General features: G+C 45.7%; 1 protein-coding gene across 4 annotated transcripts; it reads right to left on the reverse strand.

Moving 5' to 3' along the window:
- Positions 1 to 380: 380 nt before the first annotated feature.
- NCOA4 (nuclear receptor coactivator 4) lies at positions 381 to 12,527 on the reverse strand. 4 transcript variants are annotated; one of them, XM_064716810.1, is made up of 10 exons: positions 12,423 to 12,527; positions 6,899 to 7,052; positions 6,282 to 6,422; positions 6,081 to 6,169; positions 5,522 to 5,630; positions 4,868 to 4,939; positions 4,346 to 4,489; positions 3,106 to 4,116; positions 2,695 to 2,784; positions 381 to 2,145 (listed from the first exon to the last, which is right to left on the reverse strand). In XM_064716810.1, exons 2-10 carry the CDS (start codon positions 7,037 to 7,039, stop codon positions 2,140 to 2,142), a joined length of 1,803 nt encoding a protein of 600 aa, XP_064572880.1. In that variant the 5' UTR covers positions 7,040 to 7,052; positions 12,423 to 12,527; the 3' UTR covers positions 381 to 2,139. The 4 variants fall into 4 exon arrangements, with proteins under 4 accessions (XP_064572880.1, XP_064572882.1, XP_064572883.1 ...); XM_064716812.1 differs by lacking the exon at positions 12,423 to 12,527 and adding an exon at positions 12,312 to 12,403; XM_064716813.1 differs by lacking the exon at positions 12,423 to 12,527 and adding an exon at positions 9,460 to 9,578 and having other exon boundaries at positions 4,346 to 4,486.
- Between the last annotated feature and the right edge of the window lie 1,080 nt (positions 12,528 to 13,607).

The following is a 13,607-nucleotide window of genomic DNA, read 5'->3' on the forward strand; positions in this document are numbered from 1 at the left end:
ACCAAATGCTACTAAAATCCAAGATCCTCACTAAGTATTCAAGAGTGCTAAGAAGCAAATGGGTCATTTTGTCCAAGTCTGTTTCTTCCAACAGCTGAGCAAAGCCCGGGTGACTCAGACACACCAGCTGTGTGTGCAGGGGGTCACACTGCAAGGCAGTACCTGACAGGAGCTTCCCACTCAGTGTTCAAAAGTGTGCCAGCTCCCAGAGTTTCCCTGCTCTGGAGCTCAGTGCAGCTCCAGGCAGTGGAGAATGAACTAAAGCATGTGAATCCCATCTGCATGGAAGCACAACTGTAGCAGCTTGCAGACAGAGGCAAGCTGGACAGGTGCCACAGCAGTTTTTGTTGACCATCTTGTAAATGAAACATAATACAGACTTTGGTTGCAATTATTTTTTAATGGAAAAGACTAATCAATGTTTCACATAAATATCAATTAGTGACAAGTCAGTTGAGTAAAGGAATACATACCCCCAAGTTTTAAAGGCTCATAATGAACTGAGACAAAGCACACAATGACGACTACATGGAATTCATTGGAAGAGGTGGGCTGCACGTCAATCCCATCCATTAAGTTCAGCTGCTGATCACATCTGTTGCTGGAGTTAGTCACAGTGCAGTCTTCCCATGGAGCAGCAAGGACACGTGAAGGGGAAAGTGAACTCCTAAAACACCTCTCTGCCTCCAGCAGAAAGCCCTGGCTATGAAAGTACAAAAGCCTCAAGTGTTTTGCTGATGTTAAGCCCTTTCAGGGTCTGGTTTCAGATGTGCAGTCTCCCCTTCTCAGACTAAAAACTTACTTTGAAATGAATGCACAGGATTGATCAGACAGGAATGTGTTCACACTGCAAAGTGACACCAAGGTTGGATCTTAATAATAATTTCTTTTCTCAGGGTTGTGAGGAACTCAAATCACTTTTATTCCCAGGCAGGCTGCAGGGATGGGGAGAAGGGGGACCTATTTTCATAGTCATCAAGAGCAATTTGTTAAGTGAGTAGAAGCTGCACCAGAAGCTATGGAGCTTCACAGTTTTCCATGGAGCCTGACAGGCATGATCCACATTTCCACAGAATGTCTTTGCACTCGTTCCTACAGGCTCAAAAGGCTAAATATCTGAAGAGGTATTGCTCGTATTATGTCCACAGCTTCAGGAAGATCCACTTTCACATACATAATCACATGGAAACCACAGATTAAATACCTTTAAACTGCATCAGTGGGAGCCACAGTTTGCCAAGTTAGTGCTTCCCAATTAAACAGCAAGTCATCAATCTGCTGAAGGCATCTAATTCCCCAAATATCACCTTTAAATATTATGTGGCTAAGATGCCTGCTTTCCAGTGGTTTAGTCAATAAGAATTCATTATGAATTATCTAGAACTAACAGAAACCCACATTTCATTTTCCAGCTTTTTCAGTGACATTCAAATTGTTTGTAAATGCTGGGGACACAGTAGGGTCTGATCTACTGGTGCATGAAAATTAACACCCTACCCTGTTCTCTGAAAGGCTCAAAATTCACAAGAAGAGTTTTGATTTAAAACTAAGTTACCAATTCTCCTGTCACATGTTAGGTCCCATAAATCCATGTATTTTTCCAAGTCTGGATTTCACACATTTAGCTGGGAAATGCACCAACACAAGATGCAAATGAAACCTCCAAAGTGAGCAACTGCTCCATAAACAAATTGCTTGCAAGTACAGCCTAAGTAAGCTGGAACCCAATGCATGACAGTTGTAGCAGCTGAAAGAACAGCAGCACTTGGAAAGTCTGTGTCAAAGGTGGATGTTCCACAGCACCAGGAAGATTCTGCTTTATACCTGCACTGGCCTCAACATACTTGGAGTGTCAACCCATTAAAGATCCTTGGATTCCCATAACAGATAGAAATTGCCTAACACCTCTAAAGCATCAGATTGCTAATGGTCAGTGGGTTTACATTTCAGAATTAATGACAACAAAAAGGGATCTTCTGCACCAGAACTCTGTTAGATAAGGAATCTTTCTTTTTGTTATAATTGTAGAAGAGAAAGCAGATGGCCAAACACAAAACACAAGCACTCAGCTGGCTGCAGTCACTCAGTGTGATGTGCGACTGATAGCAGGAAGGGGATGGTTTCAACACATCCAGTTCTTCACATCTAAACAAATTTAAAACAGGGTTATTATTCTCTGTGATAAAAAGCAACACTTTGGAAAAAAGAAAAACAACTATAAAATAATAAAAAAAGTTATATTAACATTTCTCCTAGAATTGAGGATCCTGCCTTTAAGGGTTTGAAGTACTCCTGCTAAGGACTATTTTCATTAATTGCAAAAACAATGACAAAGAGTTATCATCAGAAAGGAAAGACATTATGTCAGCTGTAAATACATTACAAAGGTAAGAAAGAAGCTGCCTGGAGATTGATACACTAATTCTATATCTTAGTTACACTCAGAGTTACCAAGTGTCAATCAGTTGAGAGATTTACACAAGAACAGAAGTGATTCCCTCCCTGGCCTGTGATCAGAAGAGGAGGATTAATAACAAAGAGGAACAGTCCAAACTGTTAAAAAGGTGTATGGGGAGGAAATTGCTGCACTGTCAAACTTAACGTTTAAAGAATTTAGGGTGGCCATTAGCTGTCTGTGTTCTGTACCCCCAAGTTCTGATTAGGCTCAGCTGTTTTATACATTCTGTATCCTACCTGTAAAGGAGACCGATACAGCCATTTTTCGTTATCTCCACTGAGCTTCATGCAGGCAAAAAGGTCACAAACTGTAGGAAGGCCAAAGTCCTGAAAGAGAAGTCACCTTCATTACCAACCCCAAACATAAATACAATCTGATATATCTTCAAATTTTCTTAAGTGTTCAAAACCAAAACTGACTTTTGAGTCTTTGAGATTAATACTTTCTTCATTTAGTATAACATATTAACTTGTTTAGTGCTAAGTAACTAATAATTGTGAGAACATTAAAAGAGTCAAGAAACCTAAAAACTTTCAGTCAGTATTATCTAGAGGAGCTATGACTTTGGAAGAGAATGAAGCCATTAAATTCAGTAAAGCAATAAACCTGGCACATAAGACACAGAAGTATCAAGAACTTATGCTCACTTGTGCTTTCTTGCGCAGAAGCCATTTATCTTCCACTGGAGGCAGGTTTGCATTTTCTAGGTCATTTGAAGCCAACACCCAACTGTTTACATTCAAGGGGAGGTGGAATGGAGCCAAGAGGTCTAGGAAAGGACTCTTGAAACTCTTGTCTGCTTTCTCCCGACTCTCCTTTTCTTCTGTGCTTTCTGCTTTGTGCTCAGCCTTGGCCAGCCAGCTTGTCAGAGGCCTCTCGAGCAAAGCTTTCCAGGGCTCTGCAATCTCTGCTGAATAATCTGCTTTCTCTGCACTCACGGGTTCCCCTGGGAGCTGCTGGGCGGGGCTAAGCCAGGAACTGGCAGCAAACTTGGTCTTCTCATGCTGAGGGTCTGGTACATCTCTCTGGCTGACTGGAACTCCATTTTTGTCCTTCCCATCTTTCTTCAGAAGCCATTTGCAAAGAGCCTCTTTTCCACAGTTTTCATCACACACACATTCTGAAAAGCTGGCACAGAGATCATTAGCTTTGCACACATCTTCCACTTTAAAGGGGGCCTGAGGATGCTGAAGAAGCCAAGCATTTACAGCAGATGTAGTGGGTGATTTCTTTCCATCAAGATGCTCATTCAGGCACTTCAGATTTCCCAGGTTCTCAATTTCCACACTTTTGCTCTGGCTGCCAGGACAACTGGTACATGTTTCAGCTTTGAGGAGCCAATCATTCAAATTGCATTCTTCCCTAAAAGGTTTAAATTCATTCTTCCATTTCTCATCTGAAGCAATACTTCCATTTTCTGTGTCAGGAGTAAGCAGCCAGTCAGAAAGGTCCATGTCTTCTTGTCCAAGGGACTCTAATTCCTCCACCTTTTCAACAGTGGAAAAGGATGAGTTAAGAGTAGCGGTGGAGTCCCTGCACCCAGGGGAATCCGTCTTTCCAGCAAGATCACGCTGCTGATTGTGCAGAAGCCAGTTCTCCAAAGCCTTCAGATTTCCCCAGGCTTGCTCAAAATAGCAGACTTTGGAAGAATTCAAATTCTAGAAAAGACACATTGAAAAACATCTATTAAAACTAGAAGGCAATGTTCAGTAACTGTTTGCATAGTTAGAGCTCAGAGCATTCAGCTAGTAAGTGCCAAAGCATCAGGGGAACATGAGGCAGAAGGAAGAGCACTACAGAAGGTTTCATTCCCACCACATTGTGCTTGCCATCAGGTACTGTGTTTTCCCCTCTGTTCAAAACTAGGTTAGCACACAAGAGCTTTACCTGGCTGGGCTCTGGCACACACTTTTGGGTGACCCATTCCTCAAGGTTGGTGCTGGGAACGTAGGGAGCCTGGCGCACGGGCACGGGCCTGCTTCCGAGTAACCAGCCAGCCAGCGAGGCGCTCACTGCCCCACACTGCGCCTGCTGCCGAGAGACAAGGCCTGCTTAGGGAAGGACTGGCTGCTGAGCACCTGTGCTGAACACCAACACAGGCAGGCAGCAGCACTTCTGCACCAGAAGGGAAAACAGTCCCCTCTAATTACAAAAAATCCCATAGGAATTGGATAGTTCCAACATAAGGAACATTCCATTAAAAAATCCTGTCAGCCACACCCCACAGGCACTTTCATACTCTGCTCCTGGAGCAGCTACAGTATCAGATCATCTGCTCACCATAGCCACTGACACTGGCTACCCAAGCATCTTAAACACACACAAGCCATTACTCAAGCTCACATAACGTGCTTGAGTTCTCCTCTTTCCTCTAATGCAATTAAACACACACACACAGGTCAGTCTTACCTGCTCACAGTTCATTAGGGCAATGCTCTGCCCTGGGAACCAGGGAGAAGGATTCTCTCTCTCTGAGGTTTGCTGAAAGAAAAGTAAAAATTAATTTAAATCTCCATTTTGTCCAGTTTCTAGGACAAATTCTACAATAAAGCAGAAGTAAAGCACAGTTACAAATTCTCAGTGCTTTATGGCTAACAATGTTCTCAACATATACAAACAGAGAAAAATTTACTATAAAAATACTACCTTGAATCTGCTTCCTTTAACAGAATTGTCTCCCACAATACAGGAAACACGCCGCTTACATCAGAATCCCAAAATACTTTCATCACAGAAAACATCTACTATGTTTTAACTATTGCTATCTAAAGAAAACAGTAATGAGCTTTCATCTGCTGGAATAGAGTAAAAATGCAGTAGTCATTCCCTCAGCCTCTGCCAAAATACATTAAAATAACATGTACATAACTAAACTCAGTGAAAACTACATACAGTAATTAATAAACTACTGTGTATTTATTATACAGCTAAAATTATATGACTCACACACAGAAGCCATTCAAGCTGTCACTAAAAGCAAAAATATCACTTGGAATATATTGCTCTACTGAAAAAGAAATCTTTGAGGCAAATACTCCAACCCAGGGAAGTCCTGGTGCTTACCATCGTTTTAATGGAACCAAATGAGGTAATAGCTTGGCGAAGGTAAGATGTGTCAGCCTCAAAATTCAGGATGGAAGACTCTTCAGGTTTGAGTGTAAGACTTTCCAGTCTGAAAGACAAAGGTGATTGTTACAGAAAGGAAAAAAAAATTACAATCTTCATCTGTCCTGTTTCAGAAGTCAGTCCATTATTTCATAAAAAGGCTTTCAAGTTACTTGGCACTAACTAGGTAACAAAGAAGACTTTTGATACAGCATACAAGAAAGGAATGGCTATCTACAAACCAAGAACAGAATAAACTGTCAGCAAAACACAAGTTTCACCTTCTTACTTCAACTGCCATCAACAACTAATATCTGAAATAATCTGCATAAATGAGTACCTTTCCTGCTCATTATAGCCCTGGTTTATCACCTCAGACTGCTGTTCTTATTTCTAGGAACTATTGAAAATGTAGGAACAGTGAGATCTGTTAGTTCTATTAGAATAAAAAATCTGATTAAATTCATAAGTTAAAATAAACCCAACTGTGTTAACTTGCATCATAAAATAGATTTACCTCTCCAGGCAAATTGAAATCTGGTTTGCCAGTTCGTTACTGTAGGAGTGTTCCAGCTGATGAATAAGGCAATTGAACTGTCCCAAGTACTGCATGGAAGACGAAACAGACGTTATTGTTCCAGCTCCCAGGATTAAAATTGAGCCAATACTTGCAAGAAGAAAGTTTGCTTGCAAATGCCAGTGCAGCAACCAAGCTTACCCAGTAGAGCTGCTGTGCCTGCTGCTGCAAGGCCTCCTCCTTGAGCTGCTGGATGAGATCCACCTGCTCAAAGAGCCACACCTCGCGGCTGCGCAGGCACTCCAGCTGCCGGCTGATGTGGCTGTGGATCTTGGCCTTCACCTGCCAGGGGACACACACCATTCCCACATCTGTCAGGCACAGCGCACACACATGTGCTGCACTGACTGCAAACTCCTGTCTGTCAGCGGCAAAAGGCATTTTTGGAGTGATTTATTTCTCAGAAACTCAGCACAGTCACCCACATGACTCGGGTCAGTAACAGTTCCGAGGCTACCTTTAAAGAGGTAGCAAAGAATAATGTTATTTGTAATCTCTCTCTATTCCGATGTTTCAATCATCAGCTTTTGGAAATGCTGCATGCCTAAGCTTGCAGAATTGATAACGAAGATAAAGGTATAAAGGTATACAGAAATACCTTTATCGAGAGCGTTGGCAAAATGACACAGCAATGTGTTTGCAAATTGCTAGGAAAATTTCAGACCACTATGACAATAGTAAATATTCTGGAATAATAAAAACTTTAATTGAAATCATGCTGGTTATTAAAAAATTCTTAAGAAGTAATTTAAAATTACCTCCTGCCAGTTTTCTTTAATCTGCTGTTCAGCTTTGACAATTCCAGATATAGCTGTTTCCAAGTCCTTCTTTGCTTGAAGGCACTTTGCCAGAGTCTCACTGCTGCAGGAATTTCTATTTCTATCTTGTGGTGGACTCATTCTTGAAGTGTTCCTAAAACACAATGGAAAAACGATTTCTTAACAGTTTCTATTCCTCTTTAAGAGAAGAGGAAGGGCATCATATGAAGAACCATCTGCTCTACTTCACTATAAAGGTGAACAAAAAAGCCCCTAGGACCCTACACAGATGCAAATTTTCTAAACATACATAAAGCTCTCCTCCAGAAGCAACAACAGTCTCTGAAACACCTCAGCCCACGGAATTTGCACAATCACAGGAAAACCAACAGATATTTGACAACAGCTTCAGCCACAGGAGTTTAGGCAATCCTCCCCTGCCAGGCACCTTCCTCCAGCTTTTATGCCTAGCCAGCAAACTCCAGAGCTGAGGGTGGATTCAGGGAAGGTTCAGCAGCAATGCTGGAGCTGGGGGAGAATGGCCTGACCAGGGGCAGGAAACATTTCAGTCACCCTTCTTTCCTCTGCAGGCAATGAGCTTGCTCCCATAAGTGAGAAAATTCCAACACAGCTTCTGTAAAGAACTGAAAACCCACGTGTTGCTACAAAGATCATTCTTTACTAAGCTGCAAAGGCCAGAATTTCCACAGCTACCCATTTTGTCCTGGGCACAGCTCTGGTCACTTCGCTTCAGCACAGCCTCAAGTAGAAGGGGCTCAAATACAAAATTTCTACAGAAGTGATACTGGCAAGGATTCTGCAAGTAAGGGAAAAGACAGTATGGATTTTCAGTAAAAACAGGAAGGATCACTGTAAGCACTTTCCCTAACCAGTGGGTTATTTTGTTACCAAAGAGTTTGAATTCTCCTGTCAGTTTCATGAGATTCCTGAAGCACTAAACATTCATAGAATTTATTCTATTTAAACAAGTCTTCAGCAATGACAACTATGGAAATTCCCAGCAGATTGAAAGCATACACATGTGCCAATCTAAAATGTCACAAATTTTACCGCAGTTCTGGAGGGAACTGAAAGTAGTTTTGAATTTAACAAGACAACCAAGAGCTTGCTTCCTGAGCAGCTATTTAGTCTGCAATTTCCAAGTCCCATGATCATATAAACTGCAACCCAAAAGTCCTTCTACAGGAAGATATAAGTGTGTGTGTCACACAGGAGAGGGCTAAGAGTGGCTTGCAAGTGGAAGGTGACAGAAAAAGCAATGTTCATGGTGGGGCAGGAGCAGAGGCTGCAGCTCCCTCGGATCCCTCGGCACCATGGGCTCCCTGTCCCTCCGGACACAAGACACAGACTCGGCACAGAAGCCACCCCAAGGCCCTGCACACAGCTCAATCCCATCCTCACCATGGCACCTCATCCTCTAGGAACTGCAGAGCACAAGCACAAGAGAACTCAAATGTAATATTGATGTTATTTTGCACCAAGTCAGACGGTGCAGAAGTCCAAATACATCATTCTCCATGCTGTGCTGTGAGCACCAGTATTTGCACCCCCTAGCTTGTTCACAGGTTCACTTCTATAAGGTTTCATGATCTTCACCATGCTAGCAAAATGCAATAAAAGGTAAGGTAAGCTTTTTCTCACAACACTCCCTAGACTTTATCTTGCTTTGCAACTCTCATGTACAACCTACAGCAAGTAGGAGCCAACAGTGTAAGTGGGAGCCCTAAGTTCTCAGATGTAATCTAACAAGTTGATGACAGCAATACACCCAGCCAAGAAAACAAGGCTATTAGGTACCTTAAAAACTATCATGTACCCAAAAGTAAATTTAAAACATCATATTGGTTATTATTTCATTTTTATATTCTTACATAACAACGTCAAAGTCTGAAAGGCTAAATAAAACTACCATATTTGCTCACACAATAGATAATGTACTTAACAACTCTTGTGAAAATTATGATAACCTACTTTATCACACTCTGTATTAGCAACTTCATAATGGCACAATTGAATTTAAGAAGCTTACACACTCTTCTCTAATGATCTCTGAAACTACTGTTTGTTGCTTTTCCTTCTTTTCAATGATTGCAAGAGACTCACTCCAGAATGTATGGAGAGAATGAATGCTGCCTTCCTCCAGCCAGCCAGCTCCTGCTAAAATGGCTGTTCTGAGGCTTTGTTGCAAATAAGCCAGTAAAACTCACACGTTGAGCATGAGAGCCAATCCACTCCTCTTTTTCATTTCCACAAGCCTCTAACAAAACCAAGTGGGGGCAAGCACCTATTTCATTGCTTCCCAGTTACTCCCAAATAGCACTGAGAATTTAAGAGGTTTTCAGGTCACACGCTCTGATACACCGGCGATCACACAATTCGGCTCAACAGTAACAGAACACGGGAAGGCACCGGGCTGCCACACTCGCTGACCTGCCCGGGCCATTTCCGCGCCACCGGGCGGTTTCCAGGCCCACGGGGGTCCCGGCAGCCCCCGCTCCGTGCGCCACGGCACGCACACCCACCGATGAGCTCGCACTTACTTTCCGCGCTCAGGAAGCAACCCCGCAATGTCCTGTTTAGAACGCGGCCTCCATTCCCCGGCGCGGCCTCCGGAATGCTCCCAACCCTGCAAATATCCGCTCCGAGCCCCGGCTGGCTGGAGCGGCCCCCGCCTTATCGGGGCGGCCCAGCCCTTGCCCCGCCCCGGCCACCGCGCCCGCCCGAGCCGCACGTCCGCAGCGCGGGGCGGGCCCGCCGGGCCGCGACCACCGGCACCGGGCGGGGACCGGGCCGAGCCGCTCTGCCCCGGCCTGGCTCCGTCAGCCACGGCACCGAGCGCCTCCGAACATCCTACCAGCAGTTGAAACCGCGGAACCTCAACGTTTTGCAACAAAACCGCTATTTCTTGCAACTTGCTAAGTGTGGCAATGTATCTTCTTCATGTAACAACAAAGCGGAGCCGAGCGTTGAGGATGGAGCAGCAAGGGCTGAAGGGCTGCGAGCCGATCCAGCCGCCGAGCTCAGCCCTCCGTCCCTGGGCATGCACAGCCCAGCACTGAGGCTGCAGCGTGCCAGAAATCCTGACACTGAGCAGCTTGGATGCGAGTTAGCTCCTGGAAGGACCAAAATGACACCCACACATACACAATTCTTGTCACATCTAGTCTTGCTTCCACAATTTCACGCACTCAGCTGAGGAAAGCACACAGAATGGCCTCGGTTGGAAAGGACCTTGAAGATCACGTTGTTCCAATGCCTCTGCCATAGGCAGGGACACCTCTCACTAGACCAGGGTGCCCAGCGCCCCATCCAGCCTGGCCTTGAATGCTCCCAGGGATGGGCCCTGCACGTGTCCTCGTCTGCATACAAGCAGTAAAAATGTCATAGCACGAAACCAATAGAACTGCCTGAATGATAAGCATTATTATATTATTGTTCCTAAATAGTAAAATAACTACCAGTTTTTACAGAAGACTTTTGGCTTGCTGCAGAGGTGCCTCCACAAGACCCTGCAGCTACAACTCCTGGTCACAGGTGCTCTGTGCAACCTCCTGGCTGCCTGCACTCCACCCCTGGGATGTAACTTCCCATAGGTCAGAAACTGCTGGACAAAAATAATTTGAAGCTTTTAATGAAGTATGTGGCTGCTGGTGAGCAGAGGAGGGGGAGACAACCCTTCCTCTTCTGCAAACAGGCTGGCAGGAAACTGGTTCTACCAGCTTTTCACTCTCAGCACAACCATCCCCGCTGCCCTTGGGAACAGCATTGTTTTTCATTTCAAATGGGTGTGGAAAAATCACCTCAAAACCAGGGCTGTGCAGAGCCTTTGTTGGGGAAATGCTGCTGAAGGGAATGAAGCCTCCCATTGAACAGGCTCTATTTATAAACGTGGAGTGATTTCTTCCATTTGGCAGGACAAGACTGCTCCAGAGGTCTCTCTGACCTGTCTTTATGTGGCTTTAAACCAGCTGCCTTGTTTGAACTGAAATCCCCACTGACTTCCATCTAACCCCACCAAAAAACAGAAGTTCCTCTTAAGAAGCTCCCCCAAATTAGACAGGCAGGAGTTGTGGTCAGGGAGTGAAGTACTCTAAGTACAACAGCTGAATCTGGGAACTTCCCATTTACATCCAAGCATAACAAGCACTTTGTACAGTGCAGCATCAGCATTATGTACCAGTATCTGCATGGAGCTCCTGCTAGGGAGATCATTTTACTCCAAAACAAGTATATGACACCCTATTTTTTAAGTCACAAGCCATGTGAAGCAAATAAATAACCTTTAACAGTTTCAAGCAAGAGAAAAAGTGAAATAAACACCTTGAGAAATAGTAACAGAAGTTTCAGGTATTACATTTTCTAAAATTCAGGTAGTTTTCACCTGTCTGCACAGTATATGGTCTATGCCACAGACCTGAACACCTGTGACTACTTTTTCTGCCTGTTTTAGCTCTGAAACAGCCCAGCCAGTGCACAGAGCACTTGTACTGAGACAATCTCACAAGAGCTGGGCTCTGAACAGTCACAAGTCACTAATACAGCTGTGAAGTCTGATCACCACTTTATTCCATCTATCACAAATATATATTTTATGCACAACAAACATATAACTGAAATCACAAAGTATCTGAATATGAAGGCCTAATATCTCTATGCTATAATTACTGAAAATAACAAAGAAGTTACCCCAGAGTGGGGAAGACACACATTTACCTTAACTCAGATTGCACATTACAACACATCTTCCAGACTATTGCACTTAAAGACCCTTCGGAAAACAAGTGAGAAACCCCTGGTTGTGCCTGCAGCACCTGGCCCCAAAGGCAGCACTGCCATGCTCTGCACATCCAGCTACCCAAGGTTAGGCACTTGCAGCGTGACGAGCTGTGGTTTTTACATGGCTGCCGGCTTTTTTCCGCTCCCCTGACTGCACACCTTATCGAAAGGCTCGGGGGAAGGCACCTTGTTCCTCTATCATCTTTTCTCTTTAATCCCAGCCATAAGCACCGAGTTTAAAGCTGTCAGAATGCTCGGCAAACCCCCGGAAGCTCCGGTTCACATCCCTTACCAGCAACGAACAACACACGTCTGACAAACTTTCAACAAACGCGATGCGGCACAACCCCGACCATTGCTAACCCAGACATTTACTGCTTATATAACCTCCGAGAAGCGCAGCTGCTAACAAAAGACTTGGCCTTTGCAATTAGAAACGTGGCTTTAGGAGCGCTCGCGGCACAACCTCCCCGGCACACGGAGAGCGAGATCAGTCGCCGTGTTCCGTGCGAGCCCTGCGCCGCGGAGCGTCCATTTCCCCAGCGACCGGCCCGAGCCAGGCCGGCTGCCTGGGCACTTCCCGCAGCGCGGCACGGCGTGCCGCACGATGCCTTACCGGGTGCCGCACGGGATTCCTTAGGGGATTCCTTACGGGATTCCTCACGGGATGGCTCCCGGCTCCCCCCCGGATGTCTGCCCCGCCCTGCCGGCCCCGCCGCCCCCTCACCGCTGCCCGCGCGCCGCTCCCTCAGCCCCGCGCCGTCCGTCCGCCCGCCGGCCCCGCGCGCTCTCGCGAGACTGCCGGCCGCGCGCCCCCTGCCGGAGCGGCGGAGGGAGCGCCGGGGGCGGCGCTGCTGCTGCTGCTGCTGCTGCTCCTCACGGCAGCCAAAACCCGGGAATCGCGGCAAATCCCCGGAGCACAGAACGTGTATCATGGGGCGAGCCACCGCTGTGGGTCTTTATCGTATCCACCGGAAATTTCCCAGAGTACGTGCCTTGGTGTGGCTTTCCGCAAGTGTGAAGCGTGGCAGAACACCTCCCAGTACTGCCGCCCCGCTTTCCAGCCAGGAACAGGACCCAGTCCCTGCTCCCTGCCCGCACGCTTTAGCCGGTCAGGAGCGAGATCAGCTCAGCTCAGCTCAGCTGGCCAGAGCGCGGCGCCGATAACGCCGAGGGCTCGATCCCTGTGGGGGCCATCCAGGAGCTGGACTCGATGGTGCTCCTGGGTCCTTTCCAACACAGACTATTCTGTGATTCCGTGACGTTTCAGCCTTTACGGCCAGCACATTTGTGAAGTGCTGCCTTTTGTAAGTTTATGCACAGCATTTAAAGCTTAACAAAGAATGTAGGGGGGCTTCAATCAGAAAGGACTTCAAATGGAAATCTAAGTAGATGATGTGGTAGCTGAGTCACAATTTCCCACACATTTCCTCCTCTGGGCACAGTCCAAGGAGCCATTCTTCTGATCAGGACCTTACTCGCGGTTACAAATTATTCAGTGCTGACATAAGAGAAAGTATAAATCAGCCGCCTAATGCCAGATGTGCTGTTACCCTAGGAACAAGCATTTCAGGTATTTGGCTTCCTTGTCTAAACATGTAAGAGACACAGTGTGTGTTATATAATCCTCCTCTGTGTACTTGGATTTAAGAGGAAAAATAATACCAACCCTGCCTGACCTTGGAAAACCGGGAGTGCTCATGCACCACGTGTGCCCCCATGCAGCCACCCAGCAGGACTCTCCCAAGGAAAGAAAGCTGCCTCTCCTGGGCAGGCAGGCACAGAGGACAATGACAAGGTTCTGTCATGTCCTCCACAGGCTTGACGAAGGCAATATCACAATCCAGATGGTCTGAGAGGTTTTTGTTGGTAAAGTTGCTTCACACAGTACACCTTCTGTGTGGATTCATTG

The sequence above is a fragment of the Zonotrichia leucophrys genome, chromosome 6 (genome assembly GCF_028769735.1).
Source record: "Zonotrichia leucophrys gambelii isolate GWCS_2022_RI chromosome 6, RI_Zleu_2.0, whole genome shotgun sequence".
NCBI classification, from domain to species: Eukaryota; Metazoa; Chordata; class Aves; order Passeriformes; family Passerellidae; genus Zonotrichia; species Zonotrichia leucophrys.

What these genes read in the sequence shown, in the direction of transcription:
- NCOA4 (XM_064716810.1), bottom strand. Translation starts at nt 7,039, where the DNA reads ATGAGTCCACCACAAGATAGAAATAGAAATTCCTGCAGCAGTGAGACT. An exon ending in CCCTAATGAACTGTGAGCAG is followed by an intron (nt 4,490 to 4,867) that starts GTAAGACTGACC and finishes GTCTCTCGGCAG; the next exon opens with CAGGCGCAGTGTGGGGCAGT. An exon ending in TTCTGCGCAAGAAAGCACAA is followed by an intron (nt 2,785 to 3,105) that starts GTGAGCATAAGT and finishes CTTCTCTTTCAG; the next exon opens with GACTTTGGCCTTCCTACAGT.